This window comes from Pelodiscus sinensis, chromosome 8 (genome assembly GCF_052426305.1).
Source record: "Pelodiscus sinensis isolate ZL-2025 chromosome 8, ASM5242630v1, whole genome shotgun sequence".
NCBI classification, from domain to species: Eukaryota; Metazoa; Chordata; order Testudines; family Trionychidae; genus Pelodiscus; species Pelodiscus sinensis.
Genome location: NC_143059.1, coordinates 7,106,624 through 7,127,878, shown reverse-complemented (window position 1 = coordinate 7,127,878; position 21,255 = coordinate 7,106,624). Strand labels below are relative to the sequence as shown.

Here is a 21,255-nt window from a genome sequence, read left to right as displayed (position 1 = left end):
CAATCCTATTCAACATATTCATAAATGATCTGGAGAAAGGGGTAAACAGCGAGATGGCAAGGTTTGCAGACAATACTAAACTGCTCAAGGTAGTTAAGACCAAAGCAGACTGTAAAGAACTTCAAAAAGATCTCACCAAACTTAGTGACTGGGCAACGTGGGAAATGAAATTTAATGTGGATAAATGTAAAGTAATGCACATTGGGAAAAATAACCCCAACTATACATATAGTATGATGGCGGCTAATTTAGCTACAATTAATCAGGAAAGAGATCTTGGAGTCATCGTGGATAGTTCTCTGAAGACGTCCACGCAGTGTGCAGCAGCAGTCAAAAAAGCAAACGGAATGTTAGGAATCATTAAAAAAAAGGGATAGAAAATAAGACGGAGAATATCTTATTGCTCTTATATAAATCCACGGTACGCCCACATCTGGAATACTGCGTACAGATGTGGTCTCCTCTTCTCAAAAAGGATATACTGGCATTAGAAAAGGTTCAGAGAAGGGCAACTAAAATGATTAGGGGTTTGGAACGGGTCCCATATGAGGAGAGATTAAAGAGACTGGGACTTTTCAGCTTGGAAAAGAGGAGACTAAGGGGGGATATGATAGTGGTCTATAAAATCATGAGTGGCGTGGAGAAAGTGAATAAGGAAAAGTTATTTACTTGTTCCCATAATATAAGAACTAGGGGCCACCAAATGAAATTAATGGGCAGCAGGTTTAAAACAAATAAAAGGAAGTTCTTCATCACACAGCGCATAGTTAATCTGTGGAACTCCTTGCCTGAGGAGGTTGTGAAGGCTGGGACTACAACAGGGTTTAAAAGAGAACTAGATAAATTCATGGAGGTTAGGTCCATAAAATGGCTATTAGCCAGTATGGGTAAGGAATGGTGTCCCTAGCTTCTGTTTGTCAGAGGGTAGAGATGGATGGCAGAAAAGAGATCATTTGATCATTACCTGTTTAATTAACTGCCTCTGGGACACCTGGCATTGGCCACTGATTGTAGACAGTGTACTGGGCTGGATGGACCTTTGGTCTGACCCAGTATGGCCATTCTTATGTTCTTATGTTAGTTCACAGGGGTCCATACAAACATTTTGTTTTCTGGTGTCAGTTTGTGAGAGACACCCATTTGCTGAGTTTCGTTATGAGTTTCATCATCCTAGGAGCCTCAAAACTCAGACCAAAACACAGCCCCAACTGCCAGTTTTCACCTGGTTTGGGGAAGTCATAAACCACTGAGCTTCCCAGGGGCTGGTTTAATGCTGGTCCAGAATTTTCAAACATGACATTTTTTCATCAGAAAAATGTCGATTTGTGCCACAAACTGTTTTTGTTTAGAAAGGGTTGGTCCCAATGTATCTCCTGATTTGGAAAACAAAAAAGAAAAGAGAAGTTTGAAACTGTTGGAATATCTTGTGCTGACGTTTTTGGAAAAGCAAATTTTCACTGGCTGATTTAAAACGGCATTTTGTCAAGAAAGTTTAGATTATATATTGTAAAAAAAAAGTTCAACAAAAAAAGGCTTAATCACCATGCAGCTTTACAGGTTATTGAAATGAAAGGTTTCAGTTGATCCACTTAATTTTTTGGCTTATCCATACATTGAAAAAAAAAAATCAAGATTTCGACTGTGACCGGATTTGGTCTTGGACCAAACTGACGGAGTTGGCAAATGTCATTGAGAAGCCTTTGGCCATTATCTTTGAAAAGTCGTGGAGATCAGGAGAAATCCTGGATGACTGGAAAAAGGCAAATGTAGTGCCCATCTTCAAAAACGGGAAGAAGGACAATCCAGGGAACTATAGGCCGATCAATCTTACCTCGGTTCCTGGAAAAATCATGGAAGGGATCCTTAAGGGATCCATTTTGAGGCACTTGGAAGAGAGGAAAGTGATTAGGAATAGTCAGCATGGATTCACAAAGAGAAAGCCGTGCCTGACCAATCTGATTAGCTTCTAGGATGAAGTAACTGGCTCTGTGGACGTAGGAAAGTCAGTGGATGTGACTTTAGCAAGGCTTTTGATACAATCTCCCACAATATTCTTGCCAGCAAGTTAAGGGAATGTGGATTGGATAAATGGACGGTAAGATGGATTGAAAGATGGCTAGAAGGCCGGGCCCAGCGGGTAGTGATCAACGGCTCGATGTCAGGATGGTGGTCAGTTTCTAGCAGAGTGCCCCAAGGTTCGGTTCTAGGACCGGTTTTGTTCAATATCTTTATTAATGACCTGGATGAGGGGATGGATTGCACCCTCAGCAAGTTTGCGGATGACACTAAGCTAGGGGGAGAGGTAGATACGCTTGAGGGCAGAGATAGGGCCCAGAGTGACTTAGACAAATTGGAGGATTGGGCCACAAGAAATCTGATGAGGTTCAACAAAGACAAATGCAGAGTCCTGCACTTGGAACAAAGAATCCCAAGCATTGTTACAGGCTGGGGACCAATCAGCTAAGTAGTAGTTCTGCAGAAAAGGACCTGAGGGTTACAGTGGATGAGAAGCTGGATATGAGTCAACAGTGTGCCCTTGTAGCCAAGAAGGCTAATGGCATATTAGGTTGCATTAAGAGGAGCATTGCCAGCAGATCCAGAGATGTCATTATTCCCCTTTATGGGGCTCTGGTGAGGCCACATCTGGAGTATTGTGTCCAGTTCTGGGCCCCCCACTATAAAAAGGATGTGGACGCATTGGAAAGGGTCCAGAAGAGGGCAACCAAAATGATGAGGGGGCTGGAGCATATGACCTATGAGGAGAGGCTGAGGGAGTTGGGTCTGTTTAGTCTGCAGAAGGGAAGAGTGAGGGGGGATTTGATAGCAGCCTTCAACTTCCTGAAGGGAGGTTCCAAAGAGGATGGAGAGAGGCTGTTCTCAGTAGTGACAGATGGCAGAACAAGGAGCAATGGTCTCAAGTTGCGGTGGGAGAGGTCCAGGTTGGATATTAGGAAAAAGTATTTCACTAGGAGGGTAGTGAAGCACTGGGATGGGTTCCCTAGGGAAGTAGTGGAGTCTCCATCCAAGCCAAGTCTCGGCTTGACAAAGCCCTGGCCGGGTTGATTTAGTTGGGATTGGTCCTGCCTAGAGCGGGGGGCTGGACTTGATGACCTTCTGAGGTCTCTTCCAGCTCTATGATTCTATGGACAGTTTTTTTATATCTTTTGTTGGTCAGGAAAGTTATTTCCCACTCACAGCACTAGTTTGTTCCATAAAATGGATCCAAACTTACCTAAAAATGCTCTGAATCTTTTTTTTTTTTTTTTTTGCAGCGGGGAGGGAGGAGAAGTGGGGAAAATCAGGTCCAAGATTCAGACAGTTAAGGAAACCCCTAAGAGCTGGGGTGGGCAAGACAGCGTCCACAGGCTGCATCCGGCCCGCCAACCTGTTCAATCCAGCCTATGGCTGCCCTGCCGCTCCCCCACCCCCAGGCTGATCAAGACTTGGGGGTGAGGGAGCACACAAAGTCTCCTCCCCCTACCAGAGGTGAGTGGCACCAGAGGGAACTGCCAGCTGTTCTCTCTAGGGGTATGGCTAGACTGCGAGGATCTATCGGATTTTGCATATCATTTTCCGATACTTTTGTCGGAAGAGACTTTTCTGAAATTTGGCCCATCTAGACTGGGCCAAATTTTGGAAAAATACCTTCTTTCAGAAGCCCCCTTCTTCCTTGTGGAACGAGGAATATAGAGGCTTCCTAAAGAGTCACATCACTCTAATCCTGGCTGTAGAGTCTCCGCAAGACTTCAGTTCATCCCCAGGGCTCATACTATAAAGTACTAGTGTGGGCCATGAGCAATTTGACCAGGGAGGTCCAAATTCTTCCCTATTCACCATAAAGTTGTGTGACCACACCTCCAAAAGAGGTGATCCTTTGCCCGATGGGGAAATTACATTGGTCTGAATATCACTGTTGACCTACGGGTCAACATGGAGTCCCAAAATGAGGCTGTGCTACAACTCTGCCTCTTGCGTACATTGAAGGAGATAAATGGCTTTCCATTGCCATTCCAACTATTTCGCCCATGATCCCAATTTAAAAAAAGATCAAATGAAACGTTGGATGCAATGCTTTAGTGGGAAATTAAATACATCTTATATCGATATCTCAAGTGGAACTGTGTGGCTACATCTACAAAGACATTACACCCTGGCAGCGCAACCCCGTTGAATTCAATAGGATTATATTAGTGGCGCTGACAGCCAGATTTACTCAGCAAGTACAGACCCATACCCTGATTTTCCCAGGAGTTGGGAACAAGGCCGCTCCCGATGTTAGACCCTTTGGCCCCAACATGGACAGACCCATCCGGTCCTTCTCTTGTTCCCCTGACCAGACTCTTACTGGATTTCTTATGACTAACATTTCATGATTTATTTGTTTCACTGCTTAGCAATGCAAGCAATAGGCTTAGTCTAGTGACCCTCCTGTTCGGTGCCGTGCTCTGCTATGGAAAAGACCATAGGCCAATTCCTCGGACCGTTCTCTGGTGCCTCAAGTCAGGAGTGATGGTTGAAATGGCAAGGGTGATGCTTACTGGCTAAGCAGTTAAACCGGTGGCCCAGCCAGGCTGCAGGCAGGGAGCTGCAATGGCGCAGTGGGCGCGACGCAAGCAGTCCCCACCCGCAGAACGGCAAGCTCGGTTTGGCCTGGCTCCCCACCCATGGGATCCCAGTTCACCGGTTAAACATAACATTTAATCAGTTAACTTTTTACATGGGACTTTACATCCCTTGAAGGTTCATGGTTTACCCCTGAGTTAGAACCAAACAGTAATACCCTGAAAGATTGCAATGACACACCCACGCAAAACCCTCGCACCCAGGAACCAACAGTGAGCCATCAAGCAGGCTGCTCCCAAAGGCACATCTCAAGCCACCTAGATGTAGGCTGGCTCTTTGCAGCCTGCCTGCTGAAGAACCAGATCACAGACTTCCCTATAGAGCCCCTTGTGCTGTACACAGGACCAGGAAACTCTGACTTTTAAAGTGAGAGCCTGTCATTTTAACAGTTTTCAATACACCACGCTAAGCGGCTGACACCTCTTTGCTGGCATACAAATGTTAGACTGTCACATGGGACGAAGGGACTCCGGTTATCTATTAAGTATAGCGCCTAGCAGTCTGTAACAATCTGTGCCCTAAATATAAAGTCACGAGTCAACAAGATGGGAGCACAACAGTTAGAAGCCAGCCTTTGGGATCACTCTGTGACCACATACACCTCGCTGTCATTACTCAAACCACACACTGAGGTCACTTAGACCATTCTTTAGAGCTTTAAGACTTAGACCTTTAAGAGCAGGTTGGACAGACATCCATCAGGGATGGTCTAGACAGTGCATGGTCCTGCCGTGAGGGCAGGGGACTGGACTCAATGACCTCTCAAGGTCGCTTCCAGTACTAGTGTTCTATGATTCATCTCCCCAACCATTCGCTCTCATCCAGCACTGTAAATGTGGCTGGAACGGAGATCTTTTTCCTCCAAAAAACAGAAGTCCCTACCATTTGAGTTTAAGGAGCATCTCCTTCAGCGAAGACAGCATTAGGAATTACAACCTCCTGAGGCCTCCAGCCATTAGAGGGAGACGTGCCCTTCAGAGAGATGGTCACTGCAGCCAATCGAAAACAGAGGAACACATCACATTAGCAAATACGTTGCCCCTTAATTGTAGCCCCCCTTTTTAAATGGCTAACTAGCTCCTAATACAGCTCTTTCCTTTCCTGGGTAAATCTTGTTCTTTCACTCTTGTAAAGTGTTACGATTTGGATTGTTTTATTTTGAATGGTTGGTTATTTTAGACCCGTGGTAAGAATTCATCTATACTCAGTCTGATCCAAAACAACAGATGTATTTTGAATCCAGATAACAAGCACACATGCTGGGATGAAAGTCACCCACCAGACAAAATCTGATCAGTTCCTGCTTGTCTCCCCTACAACCGACTTAACAGTGAATTTCCACAATGATGGCTAAACAGTTTGCTTAAGTGGGTTGGGATTTCATGTATTTTCACTGTATTTTTTTAGACTGCGAGAGGATGAGCCAGCAAATCCCAGTCTGTTCCAGCTGAGTTTGACCTTGGTAATAATTTACTTTATTAGTTTTAGTTCTCAAATGGCGCATTACCCTATACCCAGGCGGCTGATTAGAACAGGCCAGTATTTTAATGATTTATGAGGGGCACCTGGGATTGCATGTGTAGCACATGCATTTTGTCACTGTTATCGGAGAAGCCTTTATTGATCCATCCCAAGACTGAAGTGTCTCAAATTCCAGTACGCCTTCACTCACAAACCTGATTGAACAGGTGGTTAGGTTTGCACTCGCACTTGCCTGGACTGTGAGAATAAAACAAAACAGCTGAATTGCTTCTGTGTGTGGCAAGTCTCCCCTCATCCCCATGAGAGGGTTTCCAGTCCTCTCTTTTGTTCTGTTTGTACCTTGCAATGGTTGTCAACCTTGCCACGTATCCAGCCGGAAACCTGAACGACAGGGTGTTGCTACAAGCAGCGGGGCTCATCCCTTTGCCAGCAGAGACTGGGGGAAGGAACGTGCTGTTGGAACTGCACTTCTAAAGGCTCTCTGATCTGCTGAAACTTGGCCTTTGCAAGGGCCGGTCGTGCTATTCGGATTAGTGGGGAAAGGAGTGAAGAGTAGCTAAGCAAGCAAAGCTGTGAGGCAGTCACGGCATTTGACGCAGGTGCATCCCTGCTTTATGATGGGGCACACAAGGTTCTGTCTGAGAAGGAAGAAGGAATCCTAGAGAGCAGCATGCAGAGTGGTGATGCTGCAGTGTTCAAGGGGTCACATCTCCCTTGGTTTGGGTTTGCACACCCTGAATTTCTCTCTGGACTTCACGATCCAATGAACACAAAATCTCAAGCAACATTCCACCCCAAGCAACATTCTGGAGTAGGGATCACGCAGAAGCACTAACTTTCCCCCACTTTACACCTCAGACTCTAAACTGGCCAAAGCTCCCTGGAAGATCAATGCAGCTTTGGGAAAAATCTGTCCAAAGTTTTGAACTTTGCCTGGATTCAGGTTTCACTGGCAACATTTTGCATAGCTCTGCCCTTGGCCCAGCTGCGGTCACATAAGAGTTTGTTGCCTCAGTTTTCCCATCTGTAAAATGGGGATACTAACATCTACCTCACAGGCTAAGTTTAGTAATGACTCAGACTGCCATAAAACACCGATTCTTAATATACTCACTGTCAACCTCCTGCAGTTTCCCTTCATTACTCCTACTCCGCCACTAGCGTAAACTCCTCCCTTCTGTGTAAACACGGAGATACCCAAGTCATCACTCTCCTGAAGCTCTTAGCAACACCACAATCCTCAGAAAAGGCTACAGGTCAGGGGGAAAGGCAGCAATGCTGCAGCTAGCCCTAAAGAAACAGATAAGGCAGGAAGCACCCTGCTAAGCAATGACCTTTCCAGGCAGGAAAGTGAACCCCATCCTCTACTACCCCTTCCCTTTCAGCAGTTTTAATGACCCAGCCACCACTACTTTGATAGGATATGGTCCTAACGAGCCCCCTTTCCTGCATAGCAATCAGGCTGGTGTTAAATCGTCGCCATCCATTACCTTTTCAGCAGCCCTCTCTCTCTACCTCCTTTGAAGAAATCCGGCTAAACACACATGTCCAAAATGTGTGCTTCACTGCAAGACGAACTGAAACAAACACTGTCCTGTCAATAAGACCATGCAAGTCGTGGGTTCTAGAACCCTCATGGGGAATGCAAATAAATGTCAACGTGAACAAGCACCCAGTGGTCACAACAGTTGCTAACTGGGCCAGTGGAAGGTCCCAGCTAGATGAGACCGAGACATCTAGGGGTGGTCCTGATATGGAAAAGGTTGAGAAAACTATTGCTAGAAGTGACATGAAGCCAGCTCAAAACAAAATGAAAGGGACATAAGGGGACTGGATGACTTCTTGAGGTCCCTTCCAGTTCTAATAGTCTAGGATTCTATGATATTTCTTCTGCAAGGCAAAGGGAGTTGTATTCCCGACAGGAGGCCAATGGAAATTAATTTTGGCATCACATTCATGGGAACATAAGGCACTGGGTTGAGATCACCTTGGAAATCCATCTTCCAAAATTTACCCTTAGGTACAGGGAGAGCCAAATCTGATGCAAGAACACTCCAAGTGGAAGTCTTGAGGTGGGAAGAGAAAAGGTTCAGTTCTAGTGGAATTGTACAGTCTCCAATCATTTGGCTCAATTAGATAATCATCCTTTGTTTGGGGGAGTATGTCAATGAGAGATGAGCCTCAATGAACTGAGAGCCAACCCTTCTCCCAACATACTAGGAGGATGTTCTAGCCATGACATTTGGATCGGGATGCAAATTTCCCAAGGTGCAAGAGGCTGGAACTGGAGCTGGGATTCCCAACCAAAACTCTTAATCTCTCCAAGCCCTCACGCCACTCTAGCCCCAGTGGTGGAAAAAGATGTAGGATAGCAGAGCTCGGGCTGGCAGTTATCATCATGACCGCCTACAGATTTAAACAAACAGTGCATATATCTACATAGCACCAGTGTTCTCTGTAAGCTGGACACCTAAGAGAGATTCAGATCCCACCTAACTGATTAGCAGAGCATCCACAACTTTTTTTTTTTTTGCGCTTCCACTGGTGGTGCACATAAAAATGTATTCTGCACATGGATGGGAAAAATCAACACATGGCCGGAAAAGATTACAGGGAACATTGCCCAGCACCCATGCACTTGCCCAGCAAGAGAGACCATTAACTGAACAAGCCTCTGAAATTCTCAGATTACTCGGTTGTAAACTAGGTATTCAAAACAGCTGGCGGTTCCCTCTAGGTGCCGCATGCTGCTGGCAGGGAAGGATCGGGGGTGAGAGACTTTGCATTCTCCCTCGCCCCCCCTCCCAGATTGGCCTGGGGGCGGGGGAAGTATGGGAAGGTTCCCCCACCTGCCAGGGGCCAGCCACGCCTAGAGGAAACAGCCTCGCTCCTCCCGAGACCCCGCCCTTTCTGCCTGATGCCCCGCCCCTTCGGTTGATGGGCGTGGAGGAAGGTCGGCAGCTCTGTGAAGTCACGACAGTTTCTGTCACAGGCCACCCTCCCACTGCCCTTCTCTGCTCTCGCTGTGCCAAAAAAAATCCAACGTCTTCAAGGGGCTGAAGGGTGGGGAGGAGGTTGACTGCAGGATTTGGCCCACGCTGCTTCCTTCGCTCGCCTGCCAAGAGCTAAGCTGAGGCCCTTAGGGCTCCATGTTTCTCATGTTCCAAGCTGATGACCTCATGAGCACCTAGCACTGGGGAGGAAACCGACTCCCTGCACAGTTTTACATGTTTGTGTTTCCCTGCAAATGCCAATAGCATCATTGACACCTAAGGGCCTGACCTCCGGTCTTGGCAGGTAAAAACCTTTCGGGTCACTTTACACTGGGGTTCCTGCTCTTGACGAATATTTATTTAATGAGAGCTAGATGGCCGTAATGAAAGTTACTGGAGAGCATGGTCTAAAATGCAGCAGTAATAAATTCTTAATAGCTGATGGTATAACCAGCAGTTACAAAAAAAATACATTGTAACGTGCAGCTTGTTAACACAATGTCTGGGCCTGTTTAAGGCTGGGCTTTAAATAGCTACAATGCACGCTGTTAAAGTGGCACATAAAGTTCGTAACTAGTAAATAAAGGGCCCAATTCAGCAACAAAATATTTCTAGGCAGCAGGGGTGCAGGCGCTGTGGAAAATGGATTTCTGCGTGTTCTCTTTCTGCCGTGCTCCCCAGAGCTGTGTGCTGCAGTAATTTAATAAAAGGAAAAATTTCCTCCTATAGTCAAGTAATAGACTAGACACCGGATTCTGCAAACACTTGCTCAGGAGTAGGTGTCACGTAAGCACGCCTCGTCCCGAGACAGCACAGCCTAATGGCTAGAGTCAGTAACACAAGAGAGTTTGGGTCACTTCCTACCAGGTCCATCATTGGGACCATGTAGTTTCTGGGTCCTCTAGTTCCACGGCACCAGCCTCTCCCTGAGCTCAATGCAGTCTCTCAAGTCTCTGGCTCCCATCGTCCAGGCCTCTGGCTGGGGTACCTCTGGAGCTCCTGCACCATGTCCTTCTCCTCCGGTGTCCAGTCCAGTCTAAGCTGAGCTGCCCTCTTTTATACTGTACCAGCCCTTGGAGCATGCTCAGTATGGCTGGGGAGAGAACAAGGCTTCCTCCCTTCACAGGACATCAAGCCCTCCTAGCCCAGTGCAGGGTAAGCACACCCCGTCACAGCAGGCTTTTCACAAGACAGGGGAAATGCTCACAAGAGTCAAGTTTTGCAGGTCTGGGCCGTATTAATCTTACCCCAGCTATGATATGAATCTTAATTCAATGCCTCAGCAAAGAGGGCCTGGGTGTCCTTTTCTAACCCAGCTCACCCATGTATTTATCAGTATTCAAGCCCAAACAGCCACTTCAGTATCTTGCTTTCCATGGTCAGCCACTTTCTATACCTCACAACCGCTAGAGTTCTGGTCTTACACACCCTCTTGCAGCTACATTCAGACAGATGTCCTCAGGTTACTTTTCGGGGAATGGTGGCTTTTCCCCACATTCAGGGAATGGGCTGATCTAAGTCAAGGAGATTCTAATGGGCTTTGGATCAGGCCTTAAGTCTTCCTCCTCCAGCATGGAGATGGTGAGATCTTCCCAGTCAGTGCACATATATATCCATCCTCTTCTGGAAAGGTATTCCACCACCAGGCTCTCTGCTGATACTGGTGAGTGAGTAGAGTTTATCTTCACAGCTCAGAGACATAGCTGCAATCCCACCTACATCACCTGACAAAGCCAGCGGCAGGAAGTGCCCGTTTTGTAGACTCAATGCTCACCGTGGCAACCAAGCAGGAAGGGGTGGTACAGTTGGAACCTTGCTCTCCCAAGCCAGGAAGAGGAGGCAGCTCTCCCGTAAGCAGAGGAGCAAGAACTGTGTTGCTCCAAACTTTAACCCTGACCGTGGCCTTCAATGCAGAGGAGGCAACCTGTTTGAGGAGCCTATTTCCACTTAATAAAAGCAGCCGCACAAGAGAGTGAATCCCCTCCACACTCACCCCCTTGAACAAGTACACACGTGCACCTAATACTCACCAGCAGAGATGCAGCAACTAGCTGATGTCACAAGAACATTCGGAGTGTATCTATAGCACAAGCTAGACCCCTCTGGAGGGACCACATGCTGTCTTGCCTCTTGCAGCATTCAAGATCGGTTATGATCCCAGGTGATTGGCCCACGGAATCACTGAGAAAGGAAGAGAGATGTGAGAGGCTTTACAGAAGGGTGACGTCTCCACAACTCCAGCTGAAGTTCCGAGGAGCCAGGGCAGGCTGAGCAAAATCCTCTGAAAATCAGGCCAAATAGTGATGCCCTTATTGACATTTGGATCTTACACCTTTTTCCATCTATACCTCCACAGCATTCAGTGGGGCTTCACATGGAGTAAGGTCTACACAGTGTGAATAAGAGCATCCCACTCTAGCCCTGTGTTGAGAGAGGTCACTAGGTACCAACCTAATCTCCAGAGAGAAACCAGGCAAAGGATTCATTTTCGTCTCAGGTCACTGGCATGGATTCTGCAGTCACACCAAGGCACATGGCCCTCACCTTCCACAAAACACACAGCTGGTGCTAAGCTTGGTAGGCTGGAAGTGCCTACTCAACTGGGCAATGCTCTTCCCATTACATCCCCCAGTTGCCAGAGAGATTTTCTCACAGACAATTGGCCGCTCAAATACCTTGGGCAGCCCCGGAAGCTGCCAGCATCATGGTGTTCAAATCCAGCCAGTCCTACCTCAGTCAGCACTGTGATTGAGTCACATGGTCTGTCACGCTACATTATAGTGTCAGTGAGACTATTCGGTTAAACGGAAAGAAGGAAGAACGATGACTGATACTTATAATGTGTGGAGATAGAACAAAGAACGCATAAAACCTTGCCTCGGACATATGTTGTCATGGAGTAATCGGCCCAATGGATAGGTTTTCTGAAAAGCATTTGTGGTTTTCAAGCACAGCTGTTAGCCCTGGAATTGGTCCCAGAGATACAGGGTGCGTGAACATGTGTATTACGGTGGGGAAAAGGTGATATTCTACAAATGCACAGACTGAGAATTCCTGATGGGATTAACACACTGAATAGATTATTGAGGTGAGGATACTGATGTCAAGAAATTTTAGTAAAATTTCAGGACCTCTAGCTCACCAGAAAAAAAAAGGGACAGGGAAGGACTAAAGAGATAACACGGTGCTAGGGCCTTGGCTTCACTTCCATGCAAAGAACATGGTAGCTCCTAATGAAGCGCCAACACCATTTTGTGCAGCCTTATGTTCTCTGCGAGCCTTACCAATGGGCACCAGTTTGGCTCGGTACTGACTCAAAAGGAACTTAGTCACTAGTCAACATGCCCTATTATTTCCTGCCTTCTTATTTAGCCAAGTATTGTATTTACATTGAAACTAGCAGAAAAGTAATCTGAGTTTCAAAGGACTGAGATTTGTGTTTAGGGACCTTCTCTCAAAGGTCCTCTCCATATTTTTGCAATGCGTAGTTGTTCCCACACCAGGATTGTTGCTTCAGAGCATCCTGCGAGGTTAGATTTACACTACAAAATTATGTCAACCCAGGCATGTGCAGTACTTAAATCACTTTTGCATCTCCACACTATATTCCTTGTGTCAATGCTGCCCATCCTCATCAAAAGCACTTGTACTGACTGTGCTATGAGCGTGGGGCATTGCGGGGCAGCTTCTGAAAGTCAGTCATTGTAAGAAATGCAGAGTCTACATTGACGGTGAATTGACATAACTGCTTCAACATTGACTCCTTCCTCTCCTGTTAGTGTAGTGGGATAGTTATATCAGCAGGAGTGAAATTTTAGTGTGGACACTTACATAGTTGGGTCAACATAAGCTGCATCGCGCCAACCTAATTCGGTCGCACAGATCAGGCCAAAGTTAATGAAAATGGCTCTGAAGAATCCACAATGAACGCAGTCCAAATGGGCATACATTGTTGCTTGCCTGGGTGGGAAGAAAAGGCTATCCCACTCATCCAGTTGATGATGAAGCGAGACTCCACTGCAGCATCTTCATAAGGGAAATGAAGGAGATCATGTGAACAGAACTTCAAGGCCTAACATCAACTGAAGCTGCCATGAGACATGTCAACTGTTTTCTATGCATATTACTTTTGTTATTCAGTCTTCCCCAGCCCCTCTATGCAGGCTCCCTTGTTTGTCTCTAAGCCTACATCTAGACTACAGCTGGATTAACACTGGTGATCAATGCACAGGGGGTTGATTTAGTGGGTCTAGCAAAGTCCTGCCAAATCAACCACAGATCGCTCTCCTGTCAACCCCGGTAATCTACCCCAAATGAGAAGAATAAGGTAAGCTGATGGGAGAGCATCTCCCATTGATCCAGTGCAGTGTAAACACTGCAGTAAGTCAACCTAAGCTACGTCAACTCTAGCTCTGTTATTCAAATAGCTGGAATTGCTTAACATAAGTCTACTTACTGCGGTAGCCTAGGCTGAGCCTAAGCAATTTGGAGGCAGGGACTATTTGTTTACTACATATTTGCACCAAGTCTAGCACAATTGCCCCCTGAATGGATTCGCCTTTAGGCATTACTATAATACGTGTGCTAAACAGCATCAACAATTCTCGAGTTGTTGTGCTAGATACTGGAATCACTGATGACACACTGACCTGTGTTCTACAGGAGGTCAGACTAGATTATCATAATGTTTCTTTCTAGCCTTCAAATTTATTAAAGACTTGCCTGATTGTGGTTTTCCAGATAACCTTTATTAAATATAAATATATATTTATATTTAATTAAATTTCACTACACAGTTCAGCTAAAATTACTAGCTCTAGTAGAAAATGATTCAAAATTAATCTAAATGTAGTGCTAACTTTCTTCTAACACGGTTGAATAATTACTGTGATACAGTTTCAATAGGGCAAAGACCAGAAATGTTTCATATGACTCTCATTAAGAGCATTCCAACTGATGGGCATTTTCAGACAATATAGCTCATTACATATAAAGTGAGCCACAAAACCAAGCCACTCCAGATACAGAGTAAACAGATTTATGCAAAGTAAGATAAGTTAAACTAGCCAGTCATTAAATATATATTTTAAAAATACTTTACAGTGTCTGTGGACAATCATATTATTTATAATTCATGTGTTCTCCTATTAATGTTGGGCAACCTTGTTTTAAGCAACATGCATATCTTATTGCAGCTAGACACAATAACTTCATCACTTTGTTTAAAGTGTGCAGTTAAATAAATGGATACAAAATTAATTTGCATGTGAGAACATAGTGTGTGAAAAGTGCTAGACTGAAAACTCAAGCTAAAATAGTCTGGAGTGAATAGTTTCTCCGGTAAATTTTTTGCCTTGTGTTCTGTTTGTAAATTTTCCGTTGGAAGCTATTTATTTTCTTGAATGGACTCATTATGGAACTGATTTCTAACAAGCCATTTTCTATCTAACGATCATAGGTGCTCGGTTTGCTGTGAATATTGTGTTGTTGAAATTTGAGCAATGATAGCTAGTTTGGATTGGACACAGAAGATACATGCCATGATTCTATGCATGGCTGAATAAATCTGAGTTTTAGAATCAAGCTGTCGTGGAAATATTTGCATGTGAGAATTCCCAATTACATTTCCATGATTTTACTGTCATGCTCACTGTTTCAGTGAACATCCCTTCGGGTAAAGTCATTTGCTGAAATACAAAATTGACGAGACTACATCTAGACCTTAGTGGAAGGTGATTTTGGAGGGATTCACCCATCTTAGCTTCAGTTGCCAAAACGTTCGGCGTATCTTCTCTTTATCTATAGGGCACATACAGCACAAGCTTCCCTGTACTGCTTAGTCAATATGGCTCTGTTCTCTACTGAAATGACCACCTCTAGAGATACATTTACATGAACACTTTTCCCAACCCTTGCCTAGCACCGATTCAATTTCATCAGCTGCAGCACTGGTGCAACAGCTAGGGAATGTTGGATTGCAGGTGTTTTCACCATCAGAACAGAGTCAGACAACAGGCTGGAAACTGGGGGAAGTGTATAATTACTAGACTGAGGCCATGCCTTCACTTGCTGCGCTGGAGATTGATTTTCTGGCATTTGATTGAGCGGGGCTAGTTAAGACCCACTAAATCAAAGGCTGAGTGTAGCTCTGGTCTGTGCTGGTAATCCTGACAGTCGCAAGGAGTAAGGAAAGCTGATGGGAGTGTTTGTTCCTTTTGGTCTCCCTCTGTGAAGACGGTACCAAGCTCGGCTTAAGGTAAGCTGGCTCCACTACATATTTTACATAGCTGGAGTTGCGCACCTTAATGTGACCTTCCAGACCTAGTGTAGACAAGGCCCGAGGGCAGAAAAGTCTCCATTGCCCATTCAGTCCTTGGCCACTCTGCTGAGGCCTTCAGTACATTCTGAATGGGTGCTTTAGGTGCCTCTGCACTGACATCTAAGAAAATACTCTATCTGTATTATGGAAAAACTGCCCTTTCCTTCTATAATTTAACTGTCCAATTCCTGGAAGGGCAGGCTGATGAATTTTAAGCCACCCTGTTTCCTAGATCTCATTCAGCAACACAATCCACACAACACTCTGGACGGGTCACAAGACAGGCTATAATTCATTACTACCGTATGGCTCGGAGAGGCGAGGTGATCAGTTCATTTGGCTCTCAAAAACTCAGCAATATTAACTAAAAAGTCAACAGAGAATTTTATTCAGCAGAGAAAGAAAGCAGAGGGGAATAACAGGAAGCAGTAAATAAAGAGGCCAAAATAGCTGAAGGAAACTTATAAGGTCATCAGCTGCACCAGAGTGGTCACCAGCCACTCTTCAAGGGACGGGCATATGTCAGAGGAAGGGAAGTAAGCTGCAGCTATTATGAGGTAGGGGATGCTGGGGGAAGCTGCTTTATTTAAAGGAATGACAGATGGTCCGGTGGTTAAGACACAGGAAATGCTATTTCTGTTTCTGCCGCAGGCTTCCTTTGTGACATCGGGCAAGTAATGTAGGTGTTTGAGATCACCCACTGGAGTCAGGGGAGGAATTGACACAATTAGGTTCGTTATGCACTGGAAGGGGGAGTGGAAGTATCTTTGAAGTAGCTCATACTTGGATTGAGCAATGACAAATGGAGGCTACCAGGCTGGATAAATGTGAGTTTTAGAATAAGAGTGCATCTACACAGTACCCTAAAGTCGAAATAAGATTGCATATCTTATTTCGATTCTCTTTCAAAATAGCTTATTTTGAAATTTGGCACGTTCGCACAGCGCCACATTTTGAAATAACGTGTTATTTCGAGACGTCCCTTAGCCCTCAGGGAGCAAGGGTTACAGGGATGCCGAAATAGCGCACCCGTTATTTCAAAATATATTTCAAAATAACGGGGGGCTTGTTAAGACACAGGGTAGCTATTTGGGGATACCCTCAGGTTGTAGTGGAACGGTTTGTGTGTGAGAATTCCAGATTAGAATTCCATGAACGTATTGTAACGCTCACTGTTTCAGTGAACATCCCTTCTCGTAAACTCGTTTGCTGGAATACAAAACCGGCGAGACGAGAGCCAGCCCTTTTCGGAAGGTGATTTTGGAGGGATGTGTAGTGTGTTTGTTCTTAGATGCAAATTCCTGTGCTCCAGCCCATCGATGGGGGTGGAGAAGGGGAGCAGTGATTGAAAGAGGCCCGGGACTCCAGTCACTGCTGTTGCTGCAGTCTCAGTGGTGGCAGCCAGAATTTCAGGCCCTTTAAATCATTCTGGACTGCCACACCATGCTTTCCGGGCAGCCTGTAGGCCTGGGCAGGGGGTGCACCATGGGTCTGGGCAGTGCTCCTGGCCAGCTGCCCCAGCCCTGCCCCTTCTGGGAGTGCAGAGCTGGACCCGTCCCCTCCCCCCCCACCACACACACACACTTTGCCTGGCCGGTGTTCCTTCTCTTGCCTAAAGTAAGCAGAGATGGGGAATTTGGTAAAGGCTCCCGTAATGGACAGGAGGAATGCTGACCAAAACCCGGTGACGAAGGGGTTAAACTCTGGTGGCCAGAAGAACCAATGGGCATGCAGTACTGACATTTGAATTGTATAAGATTCTTTGCCTGCTTTCTTTGTGTGGGAGAGTTAAACCAGGAGTTGAGAGAGACAGAATGATTTAAACCCAGGCAGGACTACCATGCCTCCAGGGAATTCAGGGTATGGAAGTGGACTGAGCCAAGAAAAGATTGGAAGTAAGTAAAGGGAAAAGTGAATCTAGTCACAATCAGGATTTTTTTTTATTTTGTGGTTTGGTTTGATCTGCTCTGTGTAGACCTATGCCTCCCCATTTACCATCTAAGCATTTTTTTCCAGAAATTTTCTCTGTTTTTTATTTGTTTTTCTTAGTTGCTCTGTAACATCTAGCAACCAAGTATGCTTTATCAAGTATGTCTTTTGTTTTGTAATAAAAATCACTTTAAGGTGATGATTTGATTCTTGTGTCCTAGAAGGTACAGGAGGTCTGTCTGGGTGTGTGTCTGCATGTCTCAGGGTATGTCTAGACTGCAGAATTTTTCTGGGATAATCCCGGAAAAGCTCTGCCGCATCCAGGGAATGCATCCACTTTTACAGAACCGTTTCCGAAAAAAGCAGATGTGTTCTCAGAGAGAGGAATAAGGGATGTTCTGAAAGAGGAGTTTTTTCCAAAATCTGGCCCCATGCAGACGGGCCAAGTTTTGGAAAAGCCTCTTCCGAAGGAAAAAGAAAGCGGAAAAAGATACCCAAATTGCGATTTGCAATTTGCATATCTTTTTCTGATAGAACTCTGCAATCTAGACCAGTGTTTCTTAAACTTTATAAGACCAAGGAACACTGAACAATATTTTTTTTTTACAAGGAACACCAAGGATTTTTTGTTGAGCAAAACAAAACAAAACAAAAAAGTTGTGGGGGGGAGGGGGGGGAGAAAGGGGAGTTATTGAGAAAAAAAGGGCCCATTTTGAACTCTGTTGTTCTCTGCGGCATACCTCCAACTGCCTCGTGGTACACCGGTGTGCCACAAAACACAGTGTAAGAAACACATCTAGACATAGCCTCAGACTGGCAGCTAATAGAGATGGCAGCTTGTTTTTCCTCTTTTCTTTTTTTAAGCTCTCTTGTGGCAGAAGAGCTTGGGGTAACCTGGGGGTGGCTTCTAGTGTCTGCCCCAGTTTTAGGGATAAAAATTACTTGATGGTGGCAGCAACCCCCCAAAATCTGTGTGTTGTGATTCTGGGGGAAGTATTTATAACCAGTGCCTATAGTGGCAAGGTATATTGAAAGTCTTTGCGGGCCCCTTCCTTCTGCACTTGGAGTACCAGAGTGAGGAATAGCCCTGACAGTTCCATATCCTATGACCAGCCCTCTAAAGCATTCTGGTCCTTTATCATTGGGAAATGTTGCTGTGAGCGAGCTAGGGGCTACGGTGGCCCAACTAGGCTCATTGAGGATTATCCATAAGTAAATTGTCCCCCTATAATTCTTTTAGTTGTGGCGTAGACAAATTGATGACCTCAGCTGGAGTGTTTCTGCTTTTTTCTGCTCCTAAGAATTGTCCCAAAGCTCAAACCCATGTCCAGTTAAAGAACCAAAGAGCTACTCTTCCAAGGGACTGAATAAAGCCAGGCACAATCAACGCCTACGGCATTGTTTCCATCTATAATTCCAACCGTTATTTCCAGACTAGATGTCTAGAGAGGAGAGAGAAAAGGAGGAAAGTAAGTGAAATAAAATTAATCCTCTCCAAAGTGCTAACGCCTACACCCTGCTCATGCAGTTCCTTCCTACTGTGGAAGTTTGTCATCTGGGCAATGAATAGAACCATTGGAATGGAACTATTCAGCACTATCAAAATACTGCCCTTAACCGCGCAATAGATAATTATTCCTACTGTGACTCATATTGTAGGAATAGCACTGAGCCCTTGTCATGAATCAGGGTCCGCTTGTGCGAAGTGCTGTACCAACACAGAGCTGACAGATGGTAAGCTCTTTGAAGGCAGGGACCTTGGAAGTTCTTGCAATGGCAGGTGAGTTTTTGAGTGGGAGGGAGAATGGACCACCGTATAAATTAGGGGGTAAGTAGTCTTCATTCTGTATTTCAGGATGGCTTTCCATTCGTTGTGCACAGAGGACTTACTGCGCCCCAGGATACGAAGCGCTTCCAGCCTGACCCCCAGAAGCCAGAGCAGTTACCAAACGCCACCTCTGACAGAACTTCACCGCCTGCTGTGGACACATACCCCTTCCACTGGCCACGTGAATGAAGTCTGGCCAAACCTCTATGTGGGAGACTTGTAAGTGAGCCTCCTCAAGAAACTGACCTTAAAATAAGACAAAACCTAGGTGATAAATGGGGACTGTCAGATGAAATCACTGGAGAATGGAAGGTTTGGGAGCCATCTGCTAACGGAGGCCCAATCCTTGGCTCTGATTGAATTATGCTTAGAGCAGAACCTAAAAAGGAGAGGCAGGTTTACACCATTTTTATGCCTCCCAAGGTCTAAAATGAGCATGACCGTATCTTCTCTGTGCTAGCATAAAAGCACTGCATCAGTACAGCAGCGGAGTACGCTAACCGTGCTTAAAAAATATTTTGTTAAACTATTTTTGGGGAAAAAAATGTTTTTTCCCAATGAAAATCGGAAAAACACCCATGGTGGCAATGAGAAATTCACAAGCCAGTTTATGCTCGGGGGTGGGGCAGGATGGGGGACACCGATGGGGAAAAAAATGGAGCTGCTCCCGTTTTCTAATATTTCAAAGCAGCTAGCGTGCCTTTCAGCACTGTAATAACAATCTATGCACAAGTAATTCCATGATAGTTTGGCCTAGAGATTTGTGGGGCAGTGGGCAGAGAAATCCTTTCACATGCCCAGTATGCCCAAGGTGTTCCTTCTTGCAGATATACCGCTCGGGACAAAGCCCAGCTTCGCCGAATGGGTATCACCCACATTGTGAACGCTGCTGCTGGCCGATTTCACATTGACACCGGAGCTAAATTCTACAGAGAGCTGCCTGTAGATTATTACGGGATAGAAGCCGATGATGATCCACATTTTGATCTCAGCATTTACTTCTATCAAGCGGCCAGATACATAAGAGCAGCACTGAATTCTCCAAGAGGTAACCACACTGGCTGTGCGCGTTACGCGGCTTCCGTTAAAAACAAGCGGCGCAAAGCAGCTAGCGTTCGGCACAAGCAGATTCCAAACAGAGATGGGTGGGAATTGAAATACTTAAGTGACCTCAGCAATGGGTAATGCAGGGGGACTCATGAATGGCCCTCCATCTCAGTGGGCGGCAAGTTGGTCGTATCTAGGACAGTCCTGCAGCATACGCTCGTTTTGTTCGCTCTGCTTGCGTTCCTAGAATTTGCGGGGCCGCCGATTGAACCGTAGCGGCACTTTGATTGGATGCAGAGGTCGTACGCGGCTCTCACAGTCAATGCTGTGTGCAATGAGCATGCACCTCGTTCCCTGGCGCCTTGTTTTATGCACGTGTCACTTTAGTAATATCGTTCGGAAAAAACTACACGGCCAGAATCCAGCGGAATCTGGACACCCTGCGCATGGGCAGCGGGAAAACAAAATGTCTGGCGGGTGATGTGGAGAACCTGGATGGGCTCAGTTACTCACATGGCTGCCGCCTATGCTCCCAGAGCTGGCCTGGTAAGCTGGTGACCTCATTAGCCATAAAGGGAAGGGGAGCAACTTTCCACCCCACCCTACTAAGAGTAGCAGATCCAGACCTGAAGCTTTGCTACAACTGCAATCTACTTCTCTCTCTCCCACTGTGCACACAAATTCATCTTCACGGAGGTGCTGCTCCACAGCCCCATGATACAGACTCCAGTCGATGTCCGGGGGGGGGGGGGGCTAGATCAAGCCAGAGTCCTTTGCTAGGGCATTTAGAGATCCAAATCCCAGACCCCAATATTCAGCTGGAATAGTCAGGCCAGGTGCTATGGGGGGAATTAGGGAAGTGAGCGAGTAGTCGACTACACAATAAGCAGGAGCTTATCGGGTAGCACTATCGACTACTTGATCACACACACGCCCCCACCGCCGCTCTGCATTCTTCAAGGGACAGAGAGGAGCTGGCGCACAAAGATGCTGGGTCAGTCTCAGGACAACCCCCACCCCCACTGCCACTCTGC

The 21,255-nt window shown here is 45.9% G+C and overlaps 2 protein-coding genes across 5 annotated transcripts in view; both read left to right on the top strand.

The window, feature by feature from the left end:
* The window catches only part of LOC102451909 (dual specificity protein phosphatase 13B-like), a 42,304-nt gene that overhangs the window by 7,967 nt on the left and 13,082 nt on the right, over positions 1-21,255 (top strand). For 2 of the 4 annotated variants that reach the window (XM_025186275.3, XM_006126345.5), the window contains exons 2-3: positions 19,202-19,393; positions 20,002-20,222. In XM_025186275.3, coding sequence (XP_025042060.3) covers positions 19,203-19,393; positions 20,002-20,222 — 412 coding nt within the window. In that variant the 5' untranslated portion in view covers position 19,202. Of the gene's footprint in view, positions 1-14,569; positions 17,313-18,052; positions 19,127-19,201; positions 19,394-20,001; positions 20,223-21,255 lie in introns of those variants that run through there. The other 2 variants (XM_014575158.4, XM_089780343.1) reach the window with 2 other exon arrangements.
* Positions 20,090-21,255, top strand: part of LOC102452319 (dual specificity phosphatase 29) — a 79,800-nt gene continuing 78,634 nt past the window's right edge. Inside the window, exon 1 of the mRNA XM_075935768.2 lies at positions 20,090-20,222. The gene's annotated coding sequence lies outside the window, so the exon portion shown is untranslated. The remainder of the gene's footprint in view (positions 20,223-21,255) is intronic.